Source organism: Cervus elaphus, chromosome 5 (genome assembly GCF_910594005.1).
Source record: "Cervus elaphus chromosome 5, mCerEla1.1, whole genome shotgun sequence".
Taxonomy (NCBI): domain Eukaryota; kingdom Metazoa; phylum Chordata; class Mammalia; order Artiodactyla; family Cervidae; genus Cervus; species Cervus elaphus.
In genome coordinates this window covers 18,255,910-18,281,464 of record NC_057819.1, presented here as the reverse complement: position 1 = coordinate 18,281,464, position 25,555 = coordinate 18,255,910, and the positions used below count along the sequence as shown (strand labels likewise).

The following is a 25,555-nucleotide window of genomic DNA, read 5'->3' as shown; positions in this document are numbered from 1 at the left end:
GTCCTAATCATTGGACCTCCAGGGAATTCCCAGGGTGTTCCTGGTCTTATTGTTCAGTTTTAAGGGTTCTTTGTGTATTTTGGATAGCATCTCTTTATCAGATTTTATCAGAAAATATTTTCTAGTCTGTGGCTTTTCTCAGTCTCTTGGCCACTCCTCTTTTATTCTCAGTAATAGCCCTGAAATAAGATGACCAACAATAATGGTCAGAAGAGAAACAGTGAAAATAGTTGAGAGTGAAGGGTGAAGTAGAAAAACATTGCTTTATTGCTTTGCCAGGCAAAGGGGGGACACAGTGGGTTCCTGCCTGGAAAAACTGTGTCCCAGTCTGGGAGGAATTGATGAGGAATTTTTTTTTTTTTTTTAATGAGAAATTTTATAGCAACTATTCAAAGGTGGGATTGCTGATAAGAACAGTGTGTGTACTCCTTTAGTTTGGTCTCTCTCTCTTAATCTTAATGAGCGGCTCTGGTTCCTCGCCTTAGGTGGTCTTCTTTCGTATGAACACTGATATCGTCCATTTGTTGGGTCTTAATTCTGGTCTCAGGACTTAATGAAGCTCAGGTTCTTGATGTCTCATGGTAGAAAGAATTCAGTGAGAGACAAAGTGATAGGCAAGAAGTGGATTTATTCAGAGAAAAACATGCCACAAAGTGTGGGGGCCATCTCAGAAGGTGAGAGCAACTGGCTACACACCAATATAAAATAAAAACAAACAAAAAAAAGAACTGCAAAGAAATCTGAAGCTTTCTTAATAAGGTAATCATTAGCTTCAGAATCATACTATGTATTACATATGCATGTGGTATAATAATATTACTACCATTATAAATTAGTATAAGGCAAATTACAAGTATATTAATGATAACAGAAACCAAGATTTTCATTGAAAGATAAAAGAGAAATAAGATTTTTAAAAAGTCAAGAGCAGCATTTTATTAAACTTTACCTAAATAATATCAATCAAATTTTTAATGAAAAATAAAACTATTATACAGGACAAAAAGGTACTGTATTGATACTTTTTAATTATATTAATATATTTTTAAATACATGTGGATTAGCAAAGAAATGAATAAGATAGTTTCTGGCTCTGATCCTTAAATTCTGCAAACTTATCAATGACTCCTTATCAATTTATAATGACTAATCAATGATCACCTTTACATATTCATGTTTCATACACAGGGTAAACAGATTTGTCAATCATTGGAGCACAGCCATGAAAAGACATGGAGAAAACGTAAATGCATATTACTAAGTGAAAGAAGCCAATCAGAAAAGGTTACATTATGTATGATTCCAACTGTCTGACATTCTGGAAAAGATAAAACTGGGGACAGTAAAAACATCAGCAGTTGCCAGGGATACAGGGGAGGGAAGAACAGGTGGAACACAGGGTATTTTTAGGGCAGTGAAACTATTCTATGTGACATTACAATGGAAGATACATGTCATTCATTTATCAAAACTGGTAAGATGTACATTACCTAGAGAAACCTAAGGTAAACTATGGACTTCAGGTGATAATGGTAGAGTCATCTTTGTAACAAAAGTATCGAGTGTGAAATGCTGATAGCGGGGGAGGCTGTGCATGTGTGGGGGCAATGAGTATATGGGAACTCCCTGTTAGGGGGACTGCTTGAAAAAATTAAACTTACCTAAAAAGAAGAAAGGGGATGGCGATGTAAAAACTGACCTTCTCTGAGTGTCAAACATGCTAGATACACCACTGTATCTAACACACTTAGAACAAAGGATGGCACACAGTAAGCATATAAATGCTTGCTATTATATATTTTTCTACTGATACACTTGAAATATTTCATAATTAAAACCATATCTAAAAAAACCCACCATATCTAATAATAGCAAAAAGTGGAAACAATTGAAATGTTCACCTGGTCACTATATAACCAAATATGGTATATTCATACAATGTAATCCTATTCAGAAAAAAATTAAAAATGAACAAATTGCTGCTAACATGGATGAATCTCAAATATTATGCTAAATGAAAAGTCATGCTAGATAAAAGAAACCAGACCAGAAGAGATATCCAGAAAAGACAAACTGAAAGCAACGGAAAGATTTGTGGTTACTTGGTGAGGGTGGGAACAAAAACAAAAGTACATGGTCTTATGGAGCTGACATTCTAATGAAGAACAATAAACAATAACTAAGTAGTACAAATATTATGTGAGATGGTAATAAAACATACCATTCACCAGAGAAACAATGTCTAGCATTTAGTTTTAAATATTCCTGGGAGTGGAGGGAGATAGATGAAACAAAATTAGCAAAATGCTGGTATCAACTGAAATTAAGTGGCAGGCACATGGGAGTTCATTATGCTATTCTTTCAACTTGTATATATATTTAAAATTTCCAGGACTTCCCTAGGGGTCCAGTGGTTAAGACTTCACCTTCCAAGGCCAGCAGCGTAGTTTTGATCCCAGGTTGGGGAGTTAAGATCCCACACGCCTCAGAGGCAAAATACCAACATAAAACAGAAGCAATATTGTAACAAATTCAATAAAGACTTTAAAAATGGTCCACATCAAAAAAAAAATCTTTAAAAAACATTTTGTTAAAAAATAAAATTTCCGAACTTCCTTGGTGGGCCAGTGGTTAAAAATCTGCCTGCCAATGCAGGGGACAGGGGTTCAATCCCTGGTCCAGGAAGATTCCACATGTTGCGGGGCAGCTAAGCCTGTGGGCCATAACTACTGAGCCCAAGCGCTACTGAAGCCTGCATGCATTAGAGCCCATGCTCAGCAGCAAGAGAAGTCACCGCAACGAGAAGCTCACGTACTGCAATTAGAGAGAAGCCACTTGCCACAACTAGAGAAAAGCCCTCATAAAGCAAAGACCCAGCACAGCCAACAATAAATAAATGAATAAAATTTAAAAAATAAATAAAATTTCCCTGTTTTTTTTAAAGGTGCTTAAAAGGTAGAGAAGAAAGAAGGGGAGCGTTTGGGGCAGGGAATGCCATTTTTAACCAGAGAAGTCTACACTGATTGGGTGACATATGAGTAAAGAGGGAAGGGAAGTGGGAGCCATGTAGAAATCTAGAGGGAGGGAGGGAAAGGATCCCAAGCAAAAGAAACAACAAACTTGGAGGTCTGAGGCAGGAGTAATCTTACCAAGTTAGAAGAGTAAGGAGGTAAGTGGGCTGGAGCTGAGAGAGGTGGGAGAGGAGTTGGAAACAGGCTCATGGATGTCAAGAGTCGTAAGCAGAAAAGTAAAGTGATTTGACTTGCTTTTTGATGGTGGTTCTGTCTGATGCATTAAGTAGACTGAAGGAGGAAATCAAATCCAAAATGTCTAAGTGTCAAAGTTGAGAAGTCCTGTGATAAGGGGAAGGAGCAGGGGGAATGAGTGATAGCAGGCAGGGGAAGCAGAATAAAGAGAGGGTTTGTTGGGGTTTTTTTAAGATGGAAGAAATAACATGTTTATATCCTGACGGGAATGAAGGAGAATGTATCACTAGCTAAATGGCAGGAGAAATGTTGATAATTTCAATAAAGAAATAGTGGTAAAATACATCTGTGTAGTTGATAAACCACAAGAAGAATGCACGAAGCAAAATATTTATAGAAAAAAAATAAAGAGGCAAAGGAGAGTCCACCTCCTCTGGAAATTTTTTTATAATCCTCTTTAAAATAAATTACTACAAAATAGGATGGATTCATCCATAGTTAATCACTCACCCATGGTTAACCATTCATCCAAGGTTAAGTTCAATTAAACTCATGCAGGTCAGATCATACTGATTTTCATAACATACAAATGACACATGTTAAACTAACACGGGACACACAAGGGGACAAGGCCTCCTCTTTCTCATGGAATTTTCTAAAATAATAATTTTGTAACTGGAGGGGTGTTTTTAGACACAGCTGGCTATGAACCTTTAGCTAAGCCACTTAACAGATGCAGAATGACATGGATTCTGTGGAGTACTGAATAGAGAAACAATTTATAAATGTAAATGTTCTGTTCCACTTAAGTTCATTTCTAAATGTCCAACAGCCACCTAAGAATGAAAATCTTTCCCAGCTGCATTAGACATTTTTCTTAGATCTGTCTTTTGTACAAGAGGAAAACATAACACTTGTAAATTGTTCTAAGGGAAACATTACTTAATATCCCTTAAGTGTCTCCTGGCAGTGATAGCCTTCCTTTCATTGGAAAAGTAACTTCAGGATGAAGAATTTCCCTGGACAACTGGAGGGAATAAATACAGTCATCTTTCCAAATGATTTTCCCTCTTCTCAGTAATAGTGGCTGGCAAGGCAATATATTGTAGGGTTCTAAATTGTCCAGATTGACATTTTATTTATGAGATGGTCAGACAAGTAAGGATACAGCAACTAACTCATTCATACACAAATGCAAAACCAAGGTTTGCCAAGTGAGTTCAACTGCCATAAAGGTTTTTGGAGATTTTAACACTATCAACAACCCCTTCCAAGGAATTCCTCTCTAGGATTCCCACACTTTATTAATCCACCGTTTACTCTGATTTACTCTAATTAATCTAATTAATTAAGAATCTTAGGCTGATTCTTTGCTGAGTCCTTCATTCTTCCTGATTTCTAGCTGCTGACTTGTCTCAGGGATCAAATTCAGTCTCCTAATTCTGCTAGGACCTCCTGTCTCTCAAGTGCCTCTTGTATGCACCTCATTGTTCTAGGCACTGGGGCTACGAAAAACTTAAATAGCAATATGACAGATAATGACTAGTTCAGGGAAAAGTCTTCAGGGGGGACTTGTAACAAAGTGGCAAATGAGTGATCTTTAAAGCACTGTTGAGAAAAAAGATTTTGAACCGACACTTGTACACTGATGTTCATTACAGCATTATTCACAATGGCCAAAATATAGAAACAATCCATCAGCGGGTGAATGGATAATGGGATATTATTCAGTCACACAAGGGAATGCTACAAGTGAACCCTCAAAACATGATGCTAAATAAAAGAAGCCAGTTACAGAACGACAAATACTGTGAGATTTCCCCTTATATGTGACATGTAAGGAAGCAAATCCAGAGACAGAAAGTAGATTAGACGTTAACATGGTCTGGGGGTAAGAGGAATACGGAGTTACTTTTTAGTGGGTTTGGGATGATAAAAAAGTTTCAGAAATACAGGATTATATTTTTCTCCTTCTAGACTGAGTTGATGTAGTGTATTCTCGGTTATCAAAATACTCATAGCCTTTGGATTGTGAAATAATAAATATTCATGATGTGTGAAAAAGCATGATACATAACTATGATGTTAATTACATAAAAATGGATGGTTTCTTGTATAAACACACAAATGAAACCTAGAAGGACACATCAAACGGTAAGCTGCTTGTGATTATGGATGACTGCTTTTTGTTTCTTGTGTTGTTTGGTTTCCTATTATGCACATGTTAACTTTTAAGAAATGTCAGAATATAATGTCACTGAATTGTACACTTAAAATGGTTACAATGGAAAATTAATATAATATGCTACAAGCCATTGAATTGCATACTGTAAATTGGTGAATTATATGATATGTGAATTTTATCTCAAGAAGGCCATTGTTTTTTGTTGTTTGTTTTTTTTAAAAAAAGCACTTGAAAGTAGTGCACAGAACTATGGAATGGTTTGGGGGGAAAGTGGGGCAGGAAAAGTGATGATGAATCAGGCAAATAGGGGACTTCGCTGGTGCCAGTGACTAAGACTCCGTGCTCCCACTACAGGTGGTCCAGGTTTGATCCCTGATCAGGGAACTATATCCCACATGCCACAACTGAGTGGCAACTAAAGATCCCTGGTGTCTCAACTAAGACCTGGTAAAGTCAAATAAATATTTTTTAAAAATCAGGCAAATTGTTCTCACGTGTGCATGCTCAGCTGCTCAGTTGTGTCCGACTCTTTGCGACTCCATGGGCTGTAGTCTGCCAGGCTCCTCTGTCCACGGAATTTTCCAGGCAAGACTAATGGAGTGGGTTGCCATTCCCTACTCCAGGGTATCTTCCTGACTCAGGGATTGAACCTGCATTTCCTACACTGGCAGGCAGATTCTTTGCCACCGTGCCATAACGGTCGGTGAAAGCAGAATGGTGCCTTTGTGTGGAGGTACTGTCATGTCCTTGTCCCACTAACAGAATACAGTTTAAAGTTCTAACCCTGACCCTGGCTCTCAGAAACATGGGTCCTTCATTATTACCTGCTAGGACAGCTTTGTCCCCATATTCTTTGCGCTAACGTTGCCTTCATGCCAGGCTTGCTTATGTCAAAATATACTTCTCTCTCATTTAGCCTACCTGATTTGGCTCACCTGTTCTGACCTCAGTTAATTTAACTGCCATCTTCACTAAGTCTTCCCCAACTGACCTCAGTAATACCAGCCTGCCCTTTCTCTGGGCTTCTACATCACTGAACAGTCATGTCAATCTTTCAATGTTTCTTGGCTTTTATCTTGTTATACATATTTCTCATCAGAAGGCTAAGAGCCTGGGAAGCATAGCTGCTGTTTACATTTCTTGAACATCTGCAATCTCCTGATTTTATTGCCTCAAAGTTTTACTAGAAGTTGCAATGTAGCCAACTGACCATCTTATAATGGCTGCGAAGGCCAGCCCTAGGTTTGGAAAGACTTAGGTTTCATTGCCATTTCTGCCAATTTCCAAGTGTTTGAGTTTGGGCAAGTTATTTAATTCCTGTAGGCATCAGCTTCTTGATAGTACCTGTATCCGCCGCAAAGACCCTTGAGAGGGTTAAATAGGATTTAAACATGCAAAGTGTTTAGCAAGCTGCCAGATCACCTGTAAATTGGAGCTGCAGTGTTAAGGCAAAGTGGGAAATTGTGATTGGTGATTTATCTCAAAATCAACACAGAACAGATGTGGCCCTAAAATTACACTCTCCTAATGGAATGGTCTTCCAAACTGCTATAAACAAAATGAAGGGAGAAATGAACCAAATGGCTTTTGGTATTACATCCCTTTCTGGACACAGCTCCAGACTTTTTTTGATTAAGGTCTCCAGTGCTAATAATTTTGGAGGAAAGGAAAACGTAGAAGAAAATAATTCTCATAAATCTTATTCAAGCATTTCCATGTGCCATTACTATACATATGACAGTAATCAGTGGCATATTAAAATAGTAAATGTAAACAGCATGCTTAAGAAAAGTACCAGGTGACTGTTGTCCTCACCTTGTTTATAGCTAATGTAGTTCTTCTAATATTTGACTTTCTATCAATATTTTTTATCAATATTTTTTTAAAGACTAGATTCCTGCACCCTCAGTTATTAAGTAATACACATCTTATTGAATTACAGCTTATATGACTTAAAATGTACAAGTCTTTGTAACTGCCTTTGATGCAAAATAATCACTCTTAACAGTTTGGTGTTATGTATCTCTGTAGTTTTTTTGGGAGTACGTACAATCAAATAAACAAGGATGGAATCATACTATAATGCTACCCTCAACCTTTCTTTTAAACTCAATGAAAAAAAAAAACCTCAATGATGTATATCCTAAGGCATCTTTACATGACAGAACAGATAGAGCCCCTTATCGTTTTTAATGGCTGCATATTTCATTTTATACATGCATCATGATTACTTCTGTATCCAATACTCTATTGAAAAATGTCTGAATTATTTCCAGGTTTGTGTGTGTGTGTTCCAATATTCAACAATACTTCAGGCTGAACTGCTGAATCAAAAAGAATGAACACTTAACAACATAATACAATTTTAAAAAGACAAAACAACCTCAATAACTACTGAACTGCCTTCTCTAAAAAGTTGTACCTTGTAATCATCTTCTTTTAATGTCAACATTGCATTTTGATTAAAGCTGCATTTTTTGAACCCATTATGCTATACTGCATGTATAATTTACTTCTAAATCCTTTGGAAAGTGTTCTCTCTGGTATGTTAAAAAACAGAACACGTAACCATCACACAGCACTAATGGGAAATAATTTAGAAGCCAGGTTTTTAACTTGTTGTCTGTGCTCCCCCTGCTGGTACTAATGAAATAGGCACCACAGTGAATTGGTTTCTATCACAGTGTTTCCACAAGTAAAAAAAAAATAGAACACATTTGTTAGAAACAAACCTTTGATCTTGACATCAATCACCGTGGCTTGCTTTATTTTTGACAGGTCTCTGAGTCTATAACAGAAGTTCCAACCCAAACACCTAGAATCTGATTTGAGATAAAAGTTTTAATTAAAAAACAAAAACAACCCAGAAACAGTCTTTTGGCTTCAGGACTATTCTTTTATCTATCTATGGAGTACATTTTCTTGGGTATGTGAAATATGGTACTTAACTTTGTCCATAATTTAGATCTCCAGTGAACAGATGCTCAAGACTTATAATTTAACTCAAACATTTTAATTACATTTTAACCCATAAAAGCCAAAATGAAAATTCTCTAGTCAATCAAGTTTCACTGCAAAGCTCCAGTTTTAATACCATTTGAAATTTAGTTCTGCTCTTATATGCATTCCCTTTGCCCTTAGCAGCACAATACAAACAATCTGGGAGGCAAGATACTCAGTTAAAACTTGCCTCTTGGGCTTTCCTGGTGGTCCAGTGGTTAAGAATCTGGCTGTCAATGCAGGGGACAACAGTGTGATTCCTGGTCCAGAAAGATGCCACATACCACAGGGCAACTAAACCAGTGCTCTGTAACAAGAAAAGCCACTGCTATGAGGAGCCCATGCAGCACAAAAGAGTAGCCCCACTCGCTGCAACTAGAGAAAGCCCATGCAGCAACGAAGACCCAGTTCAGGCAAAAATAAATTAAAAAAACAAAAACAAAACAATCTTTCCCTCTTTGCAGGTTCCCTTGTAGCTGGAGACCAAGACACAAGTGCAAGTCTGGGCAGGATTTCTGGGAAGGTAAGTAAGGTGGCACTCAGCTGCTACGCTCCTTCAGCCCTCATGCTCTCCTCTCTTCCTCAGCGGAGCTGAGATGCAGGCGCATCAAGAGACGATGAGGATGACAGCCACACGCAAAGGAGAGTGGAGTGGGAAGACAGGAAGAGCTTGGGCCCTCCACAACAGCTTTAAATGGCCACCCCATCTGGGGCTACTTCCAGATTTTAAAAAACAGGGGCTTCGCGGTGTTTTAGTAGCTAAGACTCCGAGCTCCCAATGCAGGGGCCCTGAGTTCGATCCCTGGTCAGGGAACTAGATCCCACATGCTGCAACTAAGAGTTCACATTCCACAACCAAGAGATTCCACATGTTGCAACTATCCCACATGCAACTAAGACCCTGTGCTGCCAAATGAATAACTATTTAAAAACAAAACCAACAAAACCCCCAAGGCACTGTAAATTGGGTTTTCTGAGCTTGTGGCCAAGTACAATTCCAACACAGATACAAAAACAACTGCCTCTTAAAGTAAAAATCAAACACATAAAGGTACAACAAAGGTGAGTGAAAGTCACTCGGTCGTGTAAAACTCTTTGTGACCCCATGAACTATACAGTCCATGGAATTCTCTAGGCCAGAATACTGGAATGGGTAGCCTTTCCCTTCTCCAGGGGATCTTCCTAACCCAGTGGCAGTGCAGTAACTTTATGGCCAGAAGTCTTGAGGCACTTTCTAAAATACCTAATTTATAACCTTAACATACCTGGAAAATACATGGTCCCATAAGTTTTTAGAAGAAATCATGTTTACTGTCAGCCTAACAATGAAAACCTTTTAAATGCTAAAAACTGGCCAAATGTAAAAATGAATGCCACATAAGGACAGAAAATAGCATGTAAAAATAAATCTATACATTTATGTTCTGCTGATCTATGATGAGGGAGTCAATACAATTCAAAGAAGAAAGGATAGTCTTTTTCAATAAATGGCACTGGTACCAATGGATAGTCACATGCAAAAGAAAAAAAGTTAGACCCCTACCTCACTTCATATACAAAAGTTGATTAAAAAAATGGATCAAAGACCTAAAATTTCTTGTTACTCTAAATTTGTTACAATGTGGGGGAAAAAAAGACCTAAATATAAGAACTAAAAGTATAAAATGCTTAGGAAACATAGGTGAAAACTGATACTTTGGGACAGGTAACAGTCTTTTAAGTATGAACCAAAAGCATAAGTGACCAAAGGAAAAATAGACAAATGAGCTTTAACTCAAATTAAATATATCTGTGCTACAAAAGACAAAACCAAGAAAGTAAAAAAAAAACAAAGACCTACTATACAGCACAGTAAACTTAACTCTGTATCTTGTAAAAACCTATAATGGAAAAGAATATGAAAAAGAATATAACAGAACACTGTAAATTAACTATGAAAGTGAAAGTCACGTCTGACTCTTTGTGACCCCATGGACTATACAGTCCATGGAATTCTCCAGGTCAGAATATTGGAGAGGGTAGCCTTTCCCTTCTCCAGGGGATCTTACCAACTCAGGGATCAAACCCAGGCCTTCCACATTGCAGGTGAATTCTTTACCAGTTGAGCTGCAAGGGAAGCCCAAGAATACTAGAGTGGGTAGCCTATCCCTTCTTCAGCCAATCTTCCTGGGTCAGGAATTGAACCGGGATCTCCTGCATTGCAGGCAGATTCTTTACCAACTGAGCTATTAACTATACTTCAATTAAAAAGGAACAGTTCTTCATAGAAAATAAACATTTCCTTCAAGGTATATAAAAAAAGAAAAAAAAAACCCTATGGAATCGGAGAAATTATCTGCAAATCACGTATCTGATAAGGGTCTAGTATTTACTATATATATTTTAAAAAACCCTACAACTCAACAACAAAAAGACAAACAAAAAACGAGCAAAGAATTTGAACATTTTTCAAAAAAAGATAGACAAATGGTCAATATCCACATGAAAAGATGTTCAGTATCATTAACATAAGGGAAATACAAATCAAAATGAGATACTTCACATGAGTATCACAAAATGAGATACTTCACATCCACTAGGGTGTCTATAAACAAATAAGAAGTGTTGGTGAGGATGTGGGGAAATCAGAACCTTCATGCTTTGCTGGTAGGAATGTAAGACAGTACAGCTGGTGCAGCCTCTGTGGAAAAAAGTCCTAAAGTTCTTCAGGAAGCTAAATATAGCTATCATAGGACTCAGTAATTCCACTTCTAGGTATATAACTGAGAGAAATGGAAACATGTCCACACAAAAATTTGTACATGAATGTTCTCGACAGCACTGCTTATAATAGCCAAAAAAAAAAAAAAAAAAAAGAAGCAACTCAGATGTCCATATGCTGATGAATGGACAAATAAAATGGGGGGTCTAGTCACATAATGGAAAATTACAGAGCCATTAAAGGGAATGAAGTACTGACACAGGCTACAACATGCATGAATCTTAACACCCATGCTAAGTAAAAGAGGCCAGACACAAAAGCATACGCATTATTTGATTTCATATCTATGAGGTGCTGGGAAAAGGTAAATTCTGACACTGAAAGCAGATTAGAGGCGACCAGGAATTGGGAGTTACAGGTACCTGGGGTTTAATGGTTAGTGTTTCTGTTTGGGGTAACAAAAAAGTTTTGGAAGCAGATAGTGGTGATGGTGGCACAACACTGTATGTAATTAATACCAGTGAATTATACATTTAAAAGTGGTTAAAAAAAATAAAAAATAAAATAAAATAAAATAAAAAAAATAAAATAAAATAAAAGTGGTTAAAACATAGTAAATGTTATACATTCAGTTCAGTTCAGTTCAGTCACTCAATTGTGTTCGACTGTTTGCAGCACGCCAGGCTTCCCTGTCCATCACCAACTCCCAGAGCTTGCTCAAACTCATGTCCATTGAGTCAGTGATGCCATTCATCATCCTCTGTCATCCCCTTCTCCTCCTGCCTTCAATCTTTCCCAGCATCAGGGTCTTTTCCAACAAGTCAGTTCTTCGAATCAGGTGGCCAAAGGATTGGAGTTTCAGCATCAGTCCTTCCAATGAATATTTAGGACTGATCTCCTTTAGGATTGACTGGTTTGATCTCCCTGCAGTTCAAGGGATTCTCAAGAGTCTTCTCCAACACCACAGTTCAAAAGCGTCAATTCTGCAGTTTTCTTTATAGTCCAATTCTCACATCCATACATGACTACTGGAAAAACCATAGCTTTGACTAGACGAACCTTTGTTGGCAAAGTAATGTCTCTGGCTTTTTAATATACTGTCTAGTTTGGTCGTAGCTTTTCTTCCAAGGAACAAGCATCTTTTAATTTCATGGCTGCAGTCACCTTTCTGCAGTGTTTTACCATAATTTTTTTTCAAAAAAGGAATGAGGTACTGATATACATTATAACATGGACAAACCTTGAAAACATTGTCCTGGGTCAAAGAAATAAGACAGGAAAGAACCCTGTTTTACAATTCCATTTATGTGAAATGTTCAGAAAAGGCAAATCAATAAGAGACAGTGGGAGGAAGGGGTTGGGAATGCTTGCTAAAGAGTACATCTTTTTAGGGTGGCGAAAATTTTCTGGAATTAGTGGTGATGAGAAAAACTTAGTGTACAAAAGGAAATAAACCATGAATATTCATTGGAAGGACTGATGCTGAAGCTGAAGCTCCAATACTTTGGCCACCTGATTCGAAGAGCCGACTCACTGGAAAATACCCTGATGCTGGGAAAGACTGAGGGCAGGAAGAGAAGGGGGCAACAGAGGATGAGAAAGTTGGCTGGCATCACTGACTCAATGGACATGAATTTGAGCAAACTCTGGGAGACAGTGAAGGACAGGGAAGCCTGGCGTGCTGCAGTCCATGGGGTCACAAAGAGATGGACATAACAGCGGCTGAACAGCAACAACAATGTATTATCAACTGCTGAACTGTACACTTGAAAAAGGTGAATACGGTCCCCCAAATTTTTATGTAAATGTCAAAGATAAGCAATGGATTTCTTCTGACATGAAATGTTAGAAATTTCTTTATTATTATTTATTAAGCACCAGCTTAATACTGCAGACATTTCAAATCACCAGGCAACAACTCATTCTTCCCCACCCATCCCACCCCAAATTCTTGATAAAGAGCTCTTCAAGTAAAGACACACGCTCTTCTCTCCTCTGTATAAAACTTTATGAAATAAAGGCAAAGAACTGTGTACATCTTGCTGTGAATGCTGCCCACGGCTGTGAAGCCAGGGTCCACCCGAGGTCGGCTTTATTGTCCAGGTCCTGAAAGACTCTTGTTCATGAACTGTCTCTTCACAAAGCAAGTCCACCACTAACAAGGGGGGACAAAACAAAGAACAGTGGTGGTCAAATCACAGTGCAGGTTCAAGGTAAGGTCAGAATATGAATTTACATAACAAGAAAACTTAACAGTGGTCTGGCAGCCCTTACATTATATAAGCTCTTTGAAGGTACATGTAAAATTTTCTTTTTTTTCTTTCTCTTTTTTTTTTCTGCAGTGACTCACAGGTCACTCAAAATTATGACAACAAAATAACTACATTAAAGCTGTCTCACACAATACCCGTTCTATTGGTTTACAATGCCCCAACCTAAGAACATACAACCAAAATTTCTTATTACATGCAATTCATTATTCTCTGTGACTCAGGGAACTCCTCCTATGTATAAGGTACCGAAGTTAAGCAATACTGCAATGTGAAAACTAAACACCTTAGTGTGTTTAACAGTGGCTACAGGGTAAAAGGTGATTTATCAACTAAATAGGCAATGAAGAGTTTTTACCTTGCTGGGTTTATCATTTTGAGGGTCAAAAACTTTTTCACAAAGTCTCAGTCCAGTCTCTTGCCTCAACTGTTGTAAGTAGGCCCTCATCACTTCTAAAATCAAGAGCAGGTAAAATAAAAAATTATATTTCAGAAAGCATCCCAAATGTGCTAGCTGTTGATTTAGACACCGACCTTGGCAATATTCTTCAACATCTGAACAGGATAAGAAATAGAAACAGCAGTTCAAATGGTTTTAAGATTATACTTATTTTGATCCAGTGTCATACTTGTTGCCAAGGATCTTTTGTGAGAGTGACTCTCACAAAGTAGGATAGTGCATGAGCTAATGATTCCACGCTCAACCTGTACAACAATCAAGTTAAGAAAAGGAGGGGGGTAAAAAGTCCAGTGGAGAAAACTGTGTGCCACATAGGAAGGGGGAGGAGATGTTCTTACCATCTTCCTGTTTGTTTGCAGGTTTGGCGTAAATGGCATTAAGTGGAAAACCAGGCTCTCCAGGAATGGGAAAATTAGTGATTCCCAGTGTATACATTTCTTTCTCGCCTTGGCTTTTAGAATTGCACTTAAAAAAAAAAAATTATATACACAAACAGGAAAAGGGATATAACATTTCAATTTGCAGTTTTTTTAGTCTAAGTGGCTAGGTCTGCGGTTATGATTTTGTGCCCTTTTGTAATCTGGTGAAGCCTATAGGCTCCTCCTCAGACTAATCTTTTAAATGAATAAAATAAAACAGGACTACACAAAAATCCAATTGTAATGAAATACAATAATTACAATATTTAAAAAATCAAACTTATGACATAGCCACACATGTGCTCTTTAATGCACTAAATAACAAAACTCAGCAGTGGACCTAACAACTGAATTTTGAAGCAGTAATGAATGTAAATAAAATTTCAAAGTATCTTCAATTCTAAATGTAGTATGAAAATGCTGCAGAAAGTCACAGGTATTGCTAATGCTATTGTGGGTTGCTACCTACGTTAATAATTAAAGTAAATGCTAGATTTCAGTTGGAAGTTAGTGAAAAGATGTAATCTTTTCTCCATTTAAGTTCATGTACCCCTGAATTCTATTCCTGGACCCCAGGTTAAGAACCCTTGAGCCACGGGCTTAAAAAATAATATTTTGGTCAAGATTTCAGCCTTGGAAAAATATATGCATAGCCTTAAAATACCATCATCCTTATCTTCTCATTAGTCAACTACTGTAAGTTTAGACATCTACGTTCAGATTTTCCTCTCAAGTCCATGTTCTAAGTCAGAGGAAATATTTTCTACTTCTCCTTAAAGTCTGAACAAGTCTAAATACCTATTGTGTTCCTGACAAATGATCATCCAGGCTTAATTACCTTTTGGAGTTTCTTTAGACACTCAGAAATGTAGAGAGTTATATATATCAAGGTCCGATCAGCTTCATTCTATGGGAAGAAAACAAAACTTAAAAACAGTACTGATCAAAATGCAACAATTATTTGCAATAAAAGAATTTAATCTTTGTCTTTTGATTTATTAACTGAAAACTGAGCGCACAGTCACGACAGCATCAAAATTCCCATTCTCCACCAGCTTCCTCCCTGAGCTGTGCGGCTGCCCCTGTTTTCCTCAGCTCCCCTTGCCCTGGATTCCTGGGCAGTTGTACCAATAACTTCTCCTTCTTGGAAGGAGAGCTAACAAAGCCGCCTGGAAAACCTGAGGTGAACCATATGGCTGGTTAATCTTTAAAAGCTCTTTCACTTCAGGATCTCTGCCCAGATTAGAAACATGTATGACTCTAAAGGAGGAAGCAATTATTTCACAACTGACCTATTCTTGAAGAGCTCCAAAAGTCCAACTCTTGACCTGACCCAAAGGAAATGTGGAGAAGACAAACGGATGCTAATCAAATGTGGCACGTACTTCAGGTCACATTTTATATAGATTTATAATTTTAAATAAACAAACTACACTTTTCCCTATTTTTAAGAGTCTATGATATTCAAGAGAGAATGAAATGTGGTGGAATTTTAATTACAAACACCATACTTAAGACCATGCATTAGATTAGAAACGTCCATAACATCATAGATCACGGTTTATTGTCCAAGAGTCTACAAATAAAGATTTCACACCCTGTTGGATTCCAAGAGATTAAAGTTTGGCAAGGAGTTGAAAGAAGCAAAAAGTAAAGGAGAAAAGGAAAGATATACCCATTTGAATACAGAGTTCCAAAGAACAGCAAGGAGAGATAAGAAAGCCTTCCTCAGTGATCAGTGCAAAGAAATAGAGGAAAACAACAGAATGAGAAAGACTAGAGAGCTTTTCAAGAAAATTAGAGATACCAAGGGAATATTTCAAGGAAAGATGTGCTCAATAAAGGACAGTAATGGTATGGACCTAACAGAGGCAGAAGATATTAAGAAGAGGTGGCAAGAATACACAGAAGAACTATACAAAAAAGATCTTCACAACCCAGATAACCACGATGGTGTGGTCACTCACCTAGAGTCAGATATCCTGGAATGTGAAGTCAAGAGGGCCTTAGGAAGCAACACTATCAACAAAGCTAGTGGAGGTGATGGAATTCCAGCTAAAAGAAGTCTTAAAAGATGATGCTGTGAAAGTGCTACACTCAATATGCCAGCAAATTTGGAAAACTCAGCAGTGGCCACAGGACTGGAAAAGGTCAGTTTTCATTCCAATCCCAAAGAATGCTCAAACTACCGTACAATTGCACTCATCTCACATGCTAGTAAAGTAATGCTTAAAATTCTCCAAGTCAGTCTTCAGCAATACGTGAACTGAGAACTTCCAGATGTTCAAGCTGGTTTTAGAAAAGACAGAGGAGCCAGAGATCAAATTGCCAACATTCGCCAGATCATCGAGAAAGAGAGTTCCAAAAAAACATCTATTTCTGCTTTATTGAGTATGCCAAAGTCTTTGACTGTGAGGATCACAATAAACTGTGGAAAATTCTGAAAGAGGTGGGAATACCAGACCACCTGACCTGCCTCTTGAGAAGCCTGTGTACAGGTCAGGGAGCAATAGTTAGAACTGGACATGGAACAACAGACTGGTTCCAAATAGGAAAAAGAGTACATCAAGGCTGTATATTGTCACCCTGCTTATTTAACTTATATGCAGAGTGCATCATGAGAAACGTTGGGCTGGAGGAAGCACAAGCTGGAATCAAGATTGCCGCGAGAACGATCAATAACCTCAGATATGCAGATGACACCACCCTTATGGCAGAAAGTGAAGAAGAACTAAAGAACCTCTTGATGAAAGTGAAAGAGGAGAGTGAAAAAGTTGGCTTAAAGCTCAACATTCAAAAATAAATAAATAAATAAAGCTCAACATTCAGAAAACTAAGATCATGGCATCCAGTCCCATCACTTCAGGGCAAATAGATGGGGAAACAGTGGAAACAGTGGCAGACTTTATTTTCTTGGGCTCCAAAATCACTGAAGATGGTGACTGAAGCTATGAAATTAAAAAATGCTTACTCCTTGAAAGTAAAGTTATGACCAACCTAGACAGCATATATATCTATATTTTTAATATTTATTTATTATGTGGCTGTGTTGGGTCTAAGCTGTGGCATGTGGGATCTTCCTTGTGTCATGGGGGATCTTTCATTACGGCACACGGATTCTCTATTTGTGGTGCAAGAGCTCAGTAGTTGTAGCACACAGGCTGAGTTGCTCTGTGGCATGTGGGATCTTAGTTCCCTGACCAGGGATCGAACCCATGTCCTCTGCATTGTAAGGCTGATTCCTAACCACTGGACCGTCAGGGAAGTCCCTAGACAGCATATTAAAAAGCAGAGATATTACTTTACCAACAAAGGTCTGTCTAGTCAAGGCTATGGATTTTCCCAGTAGTCATGTATGGATGTGAGAGTTGGGACTATGAAGAAAGCTGAGTGCCGAAGAATTGATGCTTTGAACTGTGGTGTTGGAGAAGACTCTTGAGAGTCCCTTGGACTGCAAGGAGATCCAACCAGTCCATCCTAAAGGAGATCAGTCCTGGGTGTTCATTGGAAGGACTGATGTTGAAGCTGAAACTCCAATACTTTGGCCACCTGATGCGAAGAACTGACTCGTTTGAAAAGACCCTGATGCTGGGAAAGACTGAAGGCAGAAGAAGGTGATGACAGAGAACGAGATGGTTGAGTTGGCATCACCAACTCAATGGACATGAGATTGGGTAAACTCCGGGAGGTGGTGATGAAGGGGGAGGTCTGGCGTGCTGCAGTCCATGGGGTCACGAAGAGTTGGACATGACTGAGTGACTGAACTGAACTGAAATTCCATAATCTAGAACATTATCAAGATTTAGTGACATTCCTTGTAACTTGTTCATAGCAGCATCTCAGAGAACTTCTTTCCACTTCTCCCTTCCTCCTGAGATCACAAGAACTAGAAGGTGGAGGGAAGGGTCCAGGACACAGAAGTATATAAACATCAGCATGCAAAATTTTTTGGTTTTGGACTCATACAAAGTAGGTGCTTAATACTGCTGAGTAAATAAATATAAAGAAGTGTCTAGAGAAGGGTCAATCTCTTCAGTATAGGACCAAACAATATTTTAAGCTTTGTGAGCCACAGTCTGTCACAACTACTCAACTCAGCTGCTGTGGCATGAAAGCACCCACAGGTGATGTGTAAACAAATGCAAATGGCTATGTTCCAGTAAAATTATTTACAAAAAGATGTGGTAGGCCAGATTTGGCCCTTAGACAGTAGTCTGCAAAACCATGGTGAGCTAAGATTAATATAGAATTAGGCACTGTTCTGGATTTTTAAAATCATACAATCTAATTTCATTTTACTTATTCTTCACATTAACTCTGACTGCCAAGTAGATACTATCCCCATCAGAAAACTAAAGAGCAAAAGTTTTGTACTTTACCTTAATTTCATAGTTTTTGAAGAAGACATTGGCCTTAAAGTAATAGATAGCTTCATCCACAATATCTGTATCTTTTGCTAAGCAGGGCAGGATGGGAGAAAGGCAGAGGATGTTAGCCAAATGTAAAACATAACATTTAAAAAGCAATAAAGAAAAAAAAAAAATCAAAGCTCAACAGTCAAGGGCTTTGGAATTGAATAACATAGAATCAGGCTACTGAAACAAAGTCTTTAGAAAAAATTTCTAGAAAAATAAGCACATGGTTTATTCAGACAGCTTTATTGTCTTTATAAAAATTATACATGCTTATTATAGAAACAAATGAATCAATACAGGAAAAAAAAAGTAACTGTCACCCTAATCCCACTACCCAGAAATAACTAGTCTGAGCATTTGGTGAACATCACTGCAGACATTTCTCAATGCATTTACAAAAACAGACTGAGACACAGACTAAATTTAATAAATTGCTTTCTTAAAAATATTTGGATGGTGAAAAAGTTCATTTGGGTTTTTCCAAAAGATGTTACAGAAAACCCCAATGAACTTTTTGGCCAACCCAATACAAAGAATTCCATACAATTTTATTTGAACTTACATACTATAGCTTTAGGGGAAAAAACTCTCAGCTGTTCATTTAGGAATGTACTGGGATTCACACATACATCTTTCTTTTTACAAAAACTGTGACTTCAAATATGTACAATCTGTTCAAGGTGGCTAGAGACTGAGAAAAACCAGAAGTACTGTTGTAACAAAGACAGATCTCATTACAAAATTTCTTTGGCTTTTTTTGGGTTTTCCTTTTTTTATTTTAAAAAGGTCACAGTCCCAGGGTCTTGATACCCGGCAGCTGGTTTTAACATTGCAGAAACAGTTATTTTTATTTTGCAACCCTGACTGCTATCCCTCTCACACAGCAGAAACGCAGGTTTCATACTCTAATCCAGCTGTCTTTATCTTTGCCCATTCCCTTGCTGGAGAATTTTAACAGAACTCTTTTTTTTTCCCTCCTTTAAGAAAAATTTTTTTGGACATGTGGGATCTTAGTTCCCCATCCAAGGGTCGAACCCACACCCCCTATAGTGAAAGCGTGCAGTCTTAACCACTGGACCACCACAGAAGTCCCAAACAGGATTCTAACTCTAGACGTATGTTCCCTATGATCTATTCTCTTATTTGCAAAAAAGAAACTTCCTTCTATGATCCCACAGTGCTTACAAAAGCCAGCTAGCTCTAGTGTCATGTTGCAGAGGAAGGGAAAAGAGGCTAGCTGATAGGATTCAGGCTAGCTTATAGGATTCAGAACATAGAAGAGCATTTGACATATATAAGGTGTTCAAAAGATATCTGTTGAATGTAAATAACTAGATTAATGCTAACAGTTACTTAGTCCATAGCACAGGCTTAGATTTCTCCATAATTCCAATTCAGTCCTATTCCAGCCCCCTAGGGAAGAGTAACAAGTCACTCTTAACTATAGAAATCATGAAGTTCCAGTTTCCTGCAGTCCCAATCTCTCTCAAGGGCCCAAGAATTGCAAAGGTGGTAATTAAATTTACTTCATCCTTGGTCAATTATGTCTTCTGATATACTATATGGTACTTTGTCACAATCTGAGAAGTAATCTGATCAAACACTGATCCTTATTCTTCCTCTGCAAAAGAATAATGTCATTCTTTTACATTATTTTTCCTGTTTTGGTGGCTTTTTTTTTCCATCTCAGAACAAGAGTGTGGTGACTCACCAAATTTATTAAGTTTACTGAGCTTTAAACTGGTATTGAAAACAAAACTAAATTAAGAGGAAGTCAAGTCAAATAAACTGGCCAGAAGAATGGAGACAGGGTCAGTACAAAATTAGTAATCTAAACTATGGTCTTGGAAACCACAAATGGAACTCAGTACAGACTCTTCCTGGGTGCAGGGAAACCATGTCTAATATAATACAAATTGCACTGTTGGCAGAACATCTCAGAATGTCGTCAGAAGAGTCTCAGATAGTATCTGAAAAGAAGGAGGCATTCTGAACAGAGAAAAAAAAACCTCCAAAAAAAAAAAAAAGGTGAGTGCCAAGAAAGAAAGCAAAAGATACAAAATTCAGAAAAGAGAAGAAATGAATAATGTTATACAGGACACTTAAGACTGAGGTATTGGTAAAAAATGGGATCCTGAAGAATGGACAAAGGAAGTAGATTTAGATAAAGAAAGAGGTTAACCAATATGCAAAACAGAAAAAGAGACACAGATGTACAAAACAGACTTTGGGACTCCGTGGGAGAAGGCAAGGGTGGGATGTTCTGAGAGAACAGCATTGAAACAAGTATACTATCAAGGGTGAAACAGACCACCAGCCCAGGTTGGATGCATGAGACAAGTGCTCAGGGCTGGTGCACTGGGAAGACCCAGAGGGATGGGATGGGGAGGGAGGCGGGAGGGGGGATCGGGATGGGGAACACATGTAAATCCATGGCTGATTCATGTCAATGTACGGCAAAAACCACTACAATATTGTAAAGTAGTTAGCCTCCAACTAATAAAAATAAATGAAAAAAAAAAAAAAGAAAGAGGTTAAAACACACTTTGTTTTTTCCAGCTTGATGACAGAGAAAGGATGGGGACACAGTGTTCTACAGAAGCAGCAGCATTAGATTTTTAAGAACTGACAGTGATGATAGGGAGAGTGTTGAGAATTAAGCACATTTCCTCCTCCCTCTCAACAAAATATCCCAGAGAAAATGGCAGCAATAATACAGTTTCTTTTTTTTACAGTTTCTTATTAAATGCAACATCTACCCAAGATTTGAGAAGGTGGAAAGCACAATATCCATCAAGCAAATAGAAAATATAAGAGCAATCTGAGAAAGTATTTCCCTGATGTGCTAACATCAGAGGGTTTCATACCAAAATGTGAAAATAATGGAAAGGGGTTTTGACTTACTCTCTCTAGGGGCAGGTCCTTTGAACTGACTTCTGATAGGCAATAGTGCCATGTTTCCAATGAGTTTGGTGTCAGGGTCCATGAGGGAAGAGTGGTAAGCCTGTAGGGACAAGCCAGGTAAGAACACAGAAGCAGAAAGAGAGCAAATGTCACTGGGGCAAACAAGTCCTTTTTCCTAAAGGAAAAAAAAGAATAATCCAAGATAAACTGGCTCATGAAAACTATCAAAGTTTGAGGAATTCTGAGAAAATTTGAGGCAAGCTGATTGTTGAACACAGCCATTATTAAAAATAAAATTATATAAATTTTCAATTAAATAAATTATATTAAAAACAAAGGTAATAAATATTTGACACTTTCATTATTTCCTTTTTCAAAATTATTTTACCAATGTCTGTGATCTTAAGGTTAGTTATGTCTTTTGTACCTACAGTGGAAATACTATGATAACGTGCTACTGTGCTTCCCTTCCAATTTCACATTTGGTGACAGCACATTGGTAACTGGCGGGGTATTCACACTATAGAAATAGGCAAACACTATATAAATCAGAGGTACCCAGGAACCCAGCTGTTGTTAAAACCACAATCCAAGCACTGGCTCTTCAGCTCTGCCACTTCCTGGCTTTATGCCTTTTGACCGAGCCATCACTTTTCTTCTCTTAGCCTATTTCCACATTTGTAAAATAAAAACATATATACTTGTTTTCAGTGGGTGGATATGAGTTAGAGGAGGGAGAAAAAAATCACATTTATGAGAACAATTTATAAGCCAATTTCTAGTTCGGCATTTTACAAGATGTCTGGCTTTTTGTAAGACAACATGGGCCCCAGTCATTTATTCATTCATTCATCAAAAGATTACTAAGTACCTTCTGTGTGCAAGGCATGTGGATATACTGGCATGCATGACCAGCCCTGGCTCTGTCAGGTGAATAGAGGAGACAGATAATAAGTAAGTGATCACAGGGGAAGTCAAGGGTGCTCTTTGTGCACCTGGAATGATGAGCACAAGGCGTCAGGGTTCTGGCTTAAAATCTGGCTTTATCAAGATTTACCAGTGTGCTTATGTATTTAAGGGCTTCCCTAGTGGTTCAAATGGTAAAGAATCTGCCTGCAAAGCAGGAGACCTGGGTTCAATCCCTGGGTCAGGAAGATCCCCTGGAGGAGGAAATAGCAACCCACTCCAGTATTCTTGGCTAGAGGAGCCCAGGATTCTTGCCTAGGACAGAGGAGCTTAGTAGGACCCATGGGATCCCAAAGAGTCACTCGACTGAGTGACTAACTTTCACTTTATGTGAAAATGGATTACCAACAAGGACCTACTGTACAGCACATAGAACTCTACCCATTGTATGTGGCAGCCTGGATGGGAGGGGAGTGTGGGGAAGAACAGATACATGTGTATGTATGGCTGAGTCCCTTTGCTGATCACCTTAAACTATCACAACATTGTTAATATACTACACCCCAATACAAACACACAACACACGCACACACTAGTGTGCTACTTTGGGCAAGTTACTTAACTTCTCTGAGCCTCAACTTCCTCCTCTGCAAAATGAAAAACCACTAACATATCTACTTCATAATCACTCTGAGGATTAATTAAGGAATTATTTATACAAACTGTAGCTCAGAGCTGGCCTGACATGCATCAGGAGTCAAATGGTAGCTGTGGGATTTACGAAATATATAACTATGGTTTGCTCCTTTTCATTACAGATACGCTTCATCTAACGCAGCCCCTATCCTCCCCTGCACTAGCTATATTGTCTTGTTACCCACTTATTACCTTCATGACATTTGTCACTATCTGAAACAATCCCCCTTATTTTATTTACATTTACAGATTTATTATGTCTCCTCATTAGAATGTAAACTCCTTAAGAATAGGGATTTGTTGGCCTTATTCACTGCTATAATAGTGCTTTGGCATGCAGCAGATGCTAAACATCACATGTTACTGAACATGCTTTTTCCTCATCTGCAAAATGGAGACCATGATGGTGACAAATCTACCCCTGTGGCTGTCAGAAATTAAGAACAACCAAACCATCATCAATTTTAACTCCTACTCTGATGCACATGAAAACAAACATTTGGAAACTAGGCGCAGACCTTGCACCTGCTCTGAGAGCCCTAAATCCAGCGGCTCAGGTGTGGCAGCCACTGCCGGGGCGACAAGGGAGGAGGAGTTCGGGAAGCGGGGTCGGACAGGCGACAGGCAGCATAAGGGACCCGCCTCCAAAGGCGAAGGAGGAAGTGGGCCTACAGAGGAAAAAAAAAAAAAAGAAGAAGAAGCCGGGCCCTAGCTGAGATATGAGAAATTAAAAGGGCAGCCCTTGCCTTCGCGGCTCTAGTGAGGCTTTGGGAACTCTAGTGAGGCTCTGGGAACCCCGCTGGAATCGGGGGGAAGGGGAGAGGCACAAAAAACGATAAAAAGGATCAAGCTTGGAAAGGAGAGAGCAGAAGACTTGAGGCGGTCTCCTCAGCAGGCCCCGGGTCTCTACCCCACTCTGCCGTGCGCTGTTCCTCCATGGCCGGCCGACACCCCCGGGCCACCCTAATCCCACAGAGGCCGGCCCCTCTCCTCTTGCCTTTCTTCTCAGGCCCCTGCTTTCTCTCTGCCCTCCTCGGCCCGCTTTTCTCAGCGCAAGCAAGACTTCTCGCGACTCTCTCAAATCCCCGCCGTCTCCCGACACCCACAGCTTGGCCCCTTTACCGGCATCTTGGAGGCGCCCGGGTCTCCACCCCAACGAAGAGAATCTGGTCAGCGCTCGGCGGTTCCGGTCTGGCAGCCCGGGCGGGGTAGGCGGAAGTGAGCCGGAAGGGGAGGGCGAGGGCAGGACGCCGCGCTTCCGGCCTTGCAGTATGTGGCTAGCCGCTGCAGCTGCGCGGACCCGACAGGGCACCAGGGGGCGCTCGAGCCCTAGGCAGGGGCTCTGAGTATCGCGCCTGCGTCAAGTGTGGGCGAGAATGAGGTTGATTTCAGGGTTACAGAATCGTAGATAAATCACCTCTTTTGTTTTTTCTCAAAGATCACCTTTTCAGTGTAGCATTCCCTGGGTCATCCTAAATTCAGTCCAACTTCGCTCCCCTTTCCCTCAGTTCTTATGATTCTTTTATGTTTTACTTTTGAGTTTTGTCTCCCTACATTCGTATGAACGTCAAAAATGCAAGGATTGTCTATTTTGTTCACTGCTTATATCCCTATGCCTGTAACAGGATGGTACATGGTAAGCATCAATAATATGTGTTGAGTGAAAGAATGAACTCAATCCACTGATTTTAAAAAGGAAAAAACTATCACAGAAGAGATTTGTGTATTTGTGCATTACTGTTGTGTGATTAGGTACTGCGATTCTTTGTGTAACGGTTGAGAAAACAGACTGTGGGTTTGATTCCAGCTCCAACATTTATTGGCTGTGTCACTTTGGGCAAGTTAACCTCCATACCTCAGTTTCCTCATCTGAAAATGGAGATAACAGTGATTACCTCAGTTTTGTGAGGATGAAATGAATTGCATGGAACGTGCTTAGAACTTAGGCCTGGAACATACTAAAAGCTAAGGAATTCTTAATCTTTACTGGAAAGCACCTCAAGTTAAAAGCCAAGTTCACTGCTGCTTCTGGCCATTTCTTTTGCCAGTCCCACAGAATGAATTACTTTGTCCCATGTTCCCACAACTGATCTCTCATTTATATTTCTGGCCAAATTGCACCTTTTAGGAAGAGACTTCCTTGGTGGTCTAAGATGGTAAACATAGTCTTCCCTGGTGACTCAGATGGTAAAGAATCTGCCTGCAATGCAGGAGACCCGGGTTCAAGGTTCTCCAGGGAAGAACCCCTGGGCATGGGAACCCACTCCAGTATTCTTGCCTGGAGAATTCCATGGACAGTGGAGCCTACAATTCATGGAGTCGCAAAGAGTTGGACACGACTGAGTGACTAACACGCAAGAGGAGGCTTCTCTGATGGGAGCAAAGTAGCCCCA

At 39.1% G+C, this 25,555-nt stretch overlaps 1 protein-coding gene across 1 annotated transcript; it reads right to left on the bottom strand.

Annotated features, from left to right (window-relative positions):
* Positions 1-12,930: 12,930 nt before the first annotated feature.
* On the bottom strand, positions 12,931-24,439 carry ARPC3 (actin related protein 2/3 complex subunit 3). Its single transcript, XM_043901876.1, has 7 exons — positions 24,285-24,439; positions 21,561-21,660; positions 18,621-18,697; positions 15,080-15,148; positions 14,161-14,287; positions 13,721-13,815; positions 12,931-13,247 (listed from the first exon to the last, which is right to left on the bottom strand). The coding sequence occupies exons 1-7, from the start codon at positions 24,288-24,290 to the stop codon at positions 13,185-13,187; spliced, it is 537 nt and encodes a 178-aa protein (XP_043757811.1). The 5' UTR covers positions 24,291-24,439; the 3' UTR covers positions 12,931-13,184.
* Positions 24,440-25,555: the final 1,116 nt, after the last annotated feature.

Bases quoted from the DNA above. Each gene is read 5' to 3' on its own strand.
- ARPC3 (XM_043901876.1), bottom strand. The intron at 14,288-15,079 runs GTAATTAAGCCT...TTTTTTTTTAAG, and splicing joins GTCTAAAGAAACTCCAAAAG to TGCAATTCTAAAAGCCAAGG. The intron at 13,816-14,160 runs GTAAGAACATCT...TCTTGATTTTAG, and splicing joins TGCAAACAAACAGGAAGATG to AAGTGATGAGGGCCTACTTA.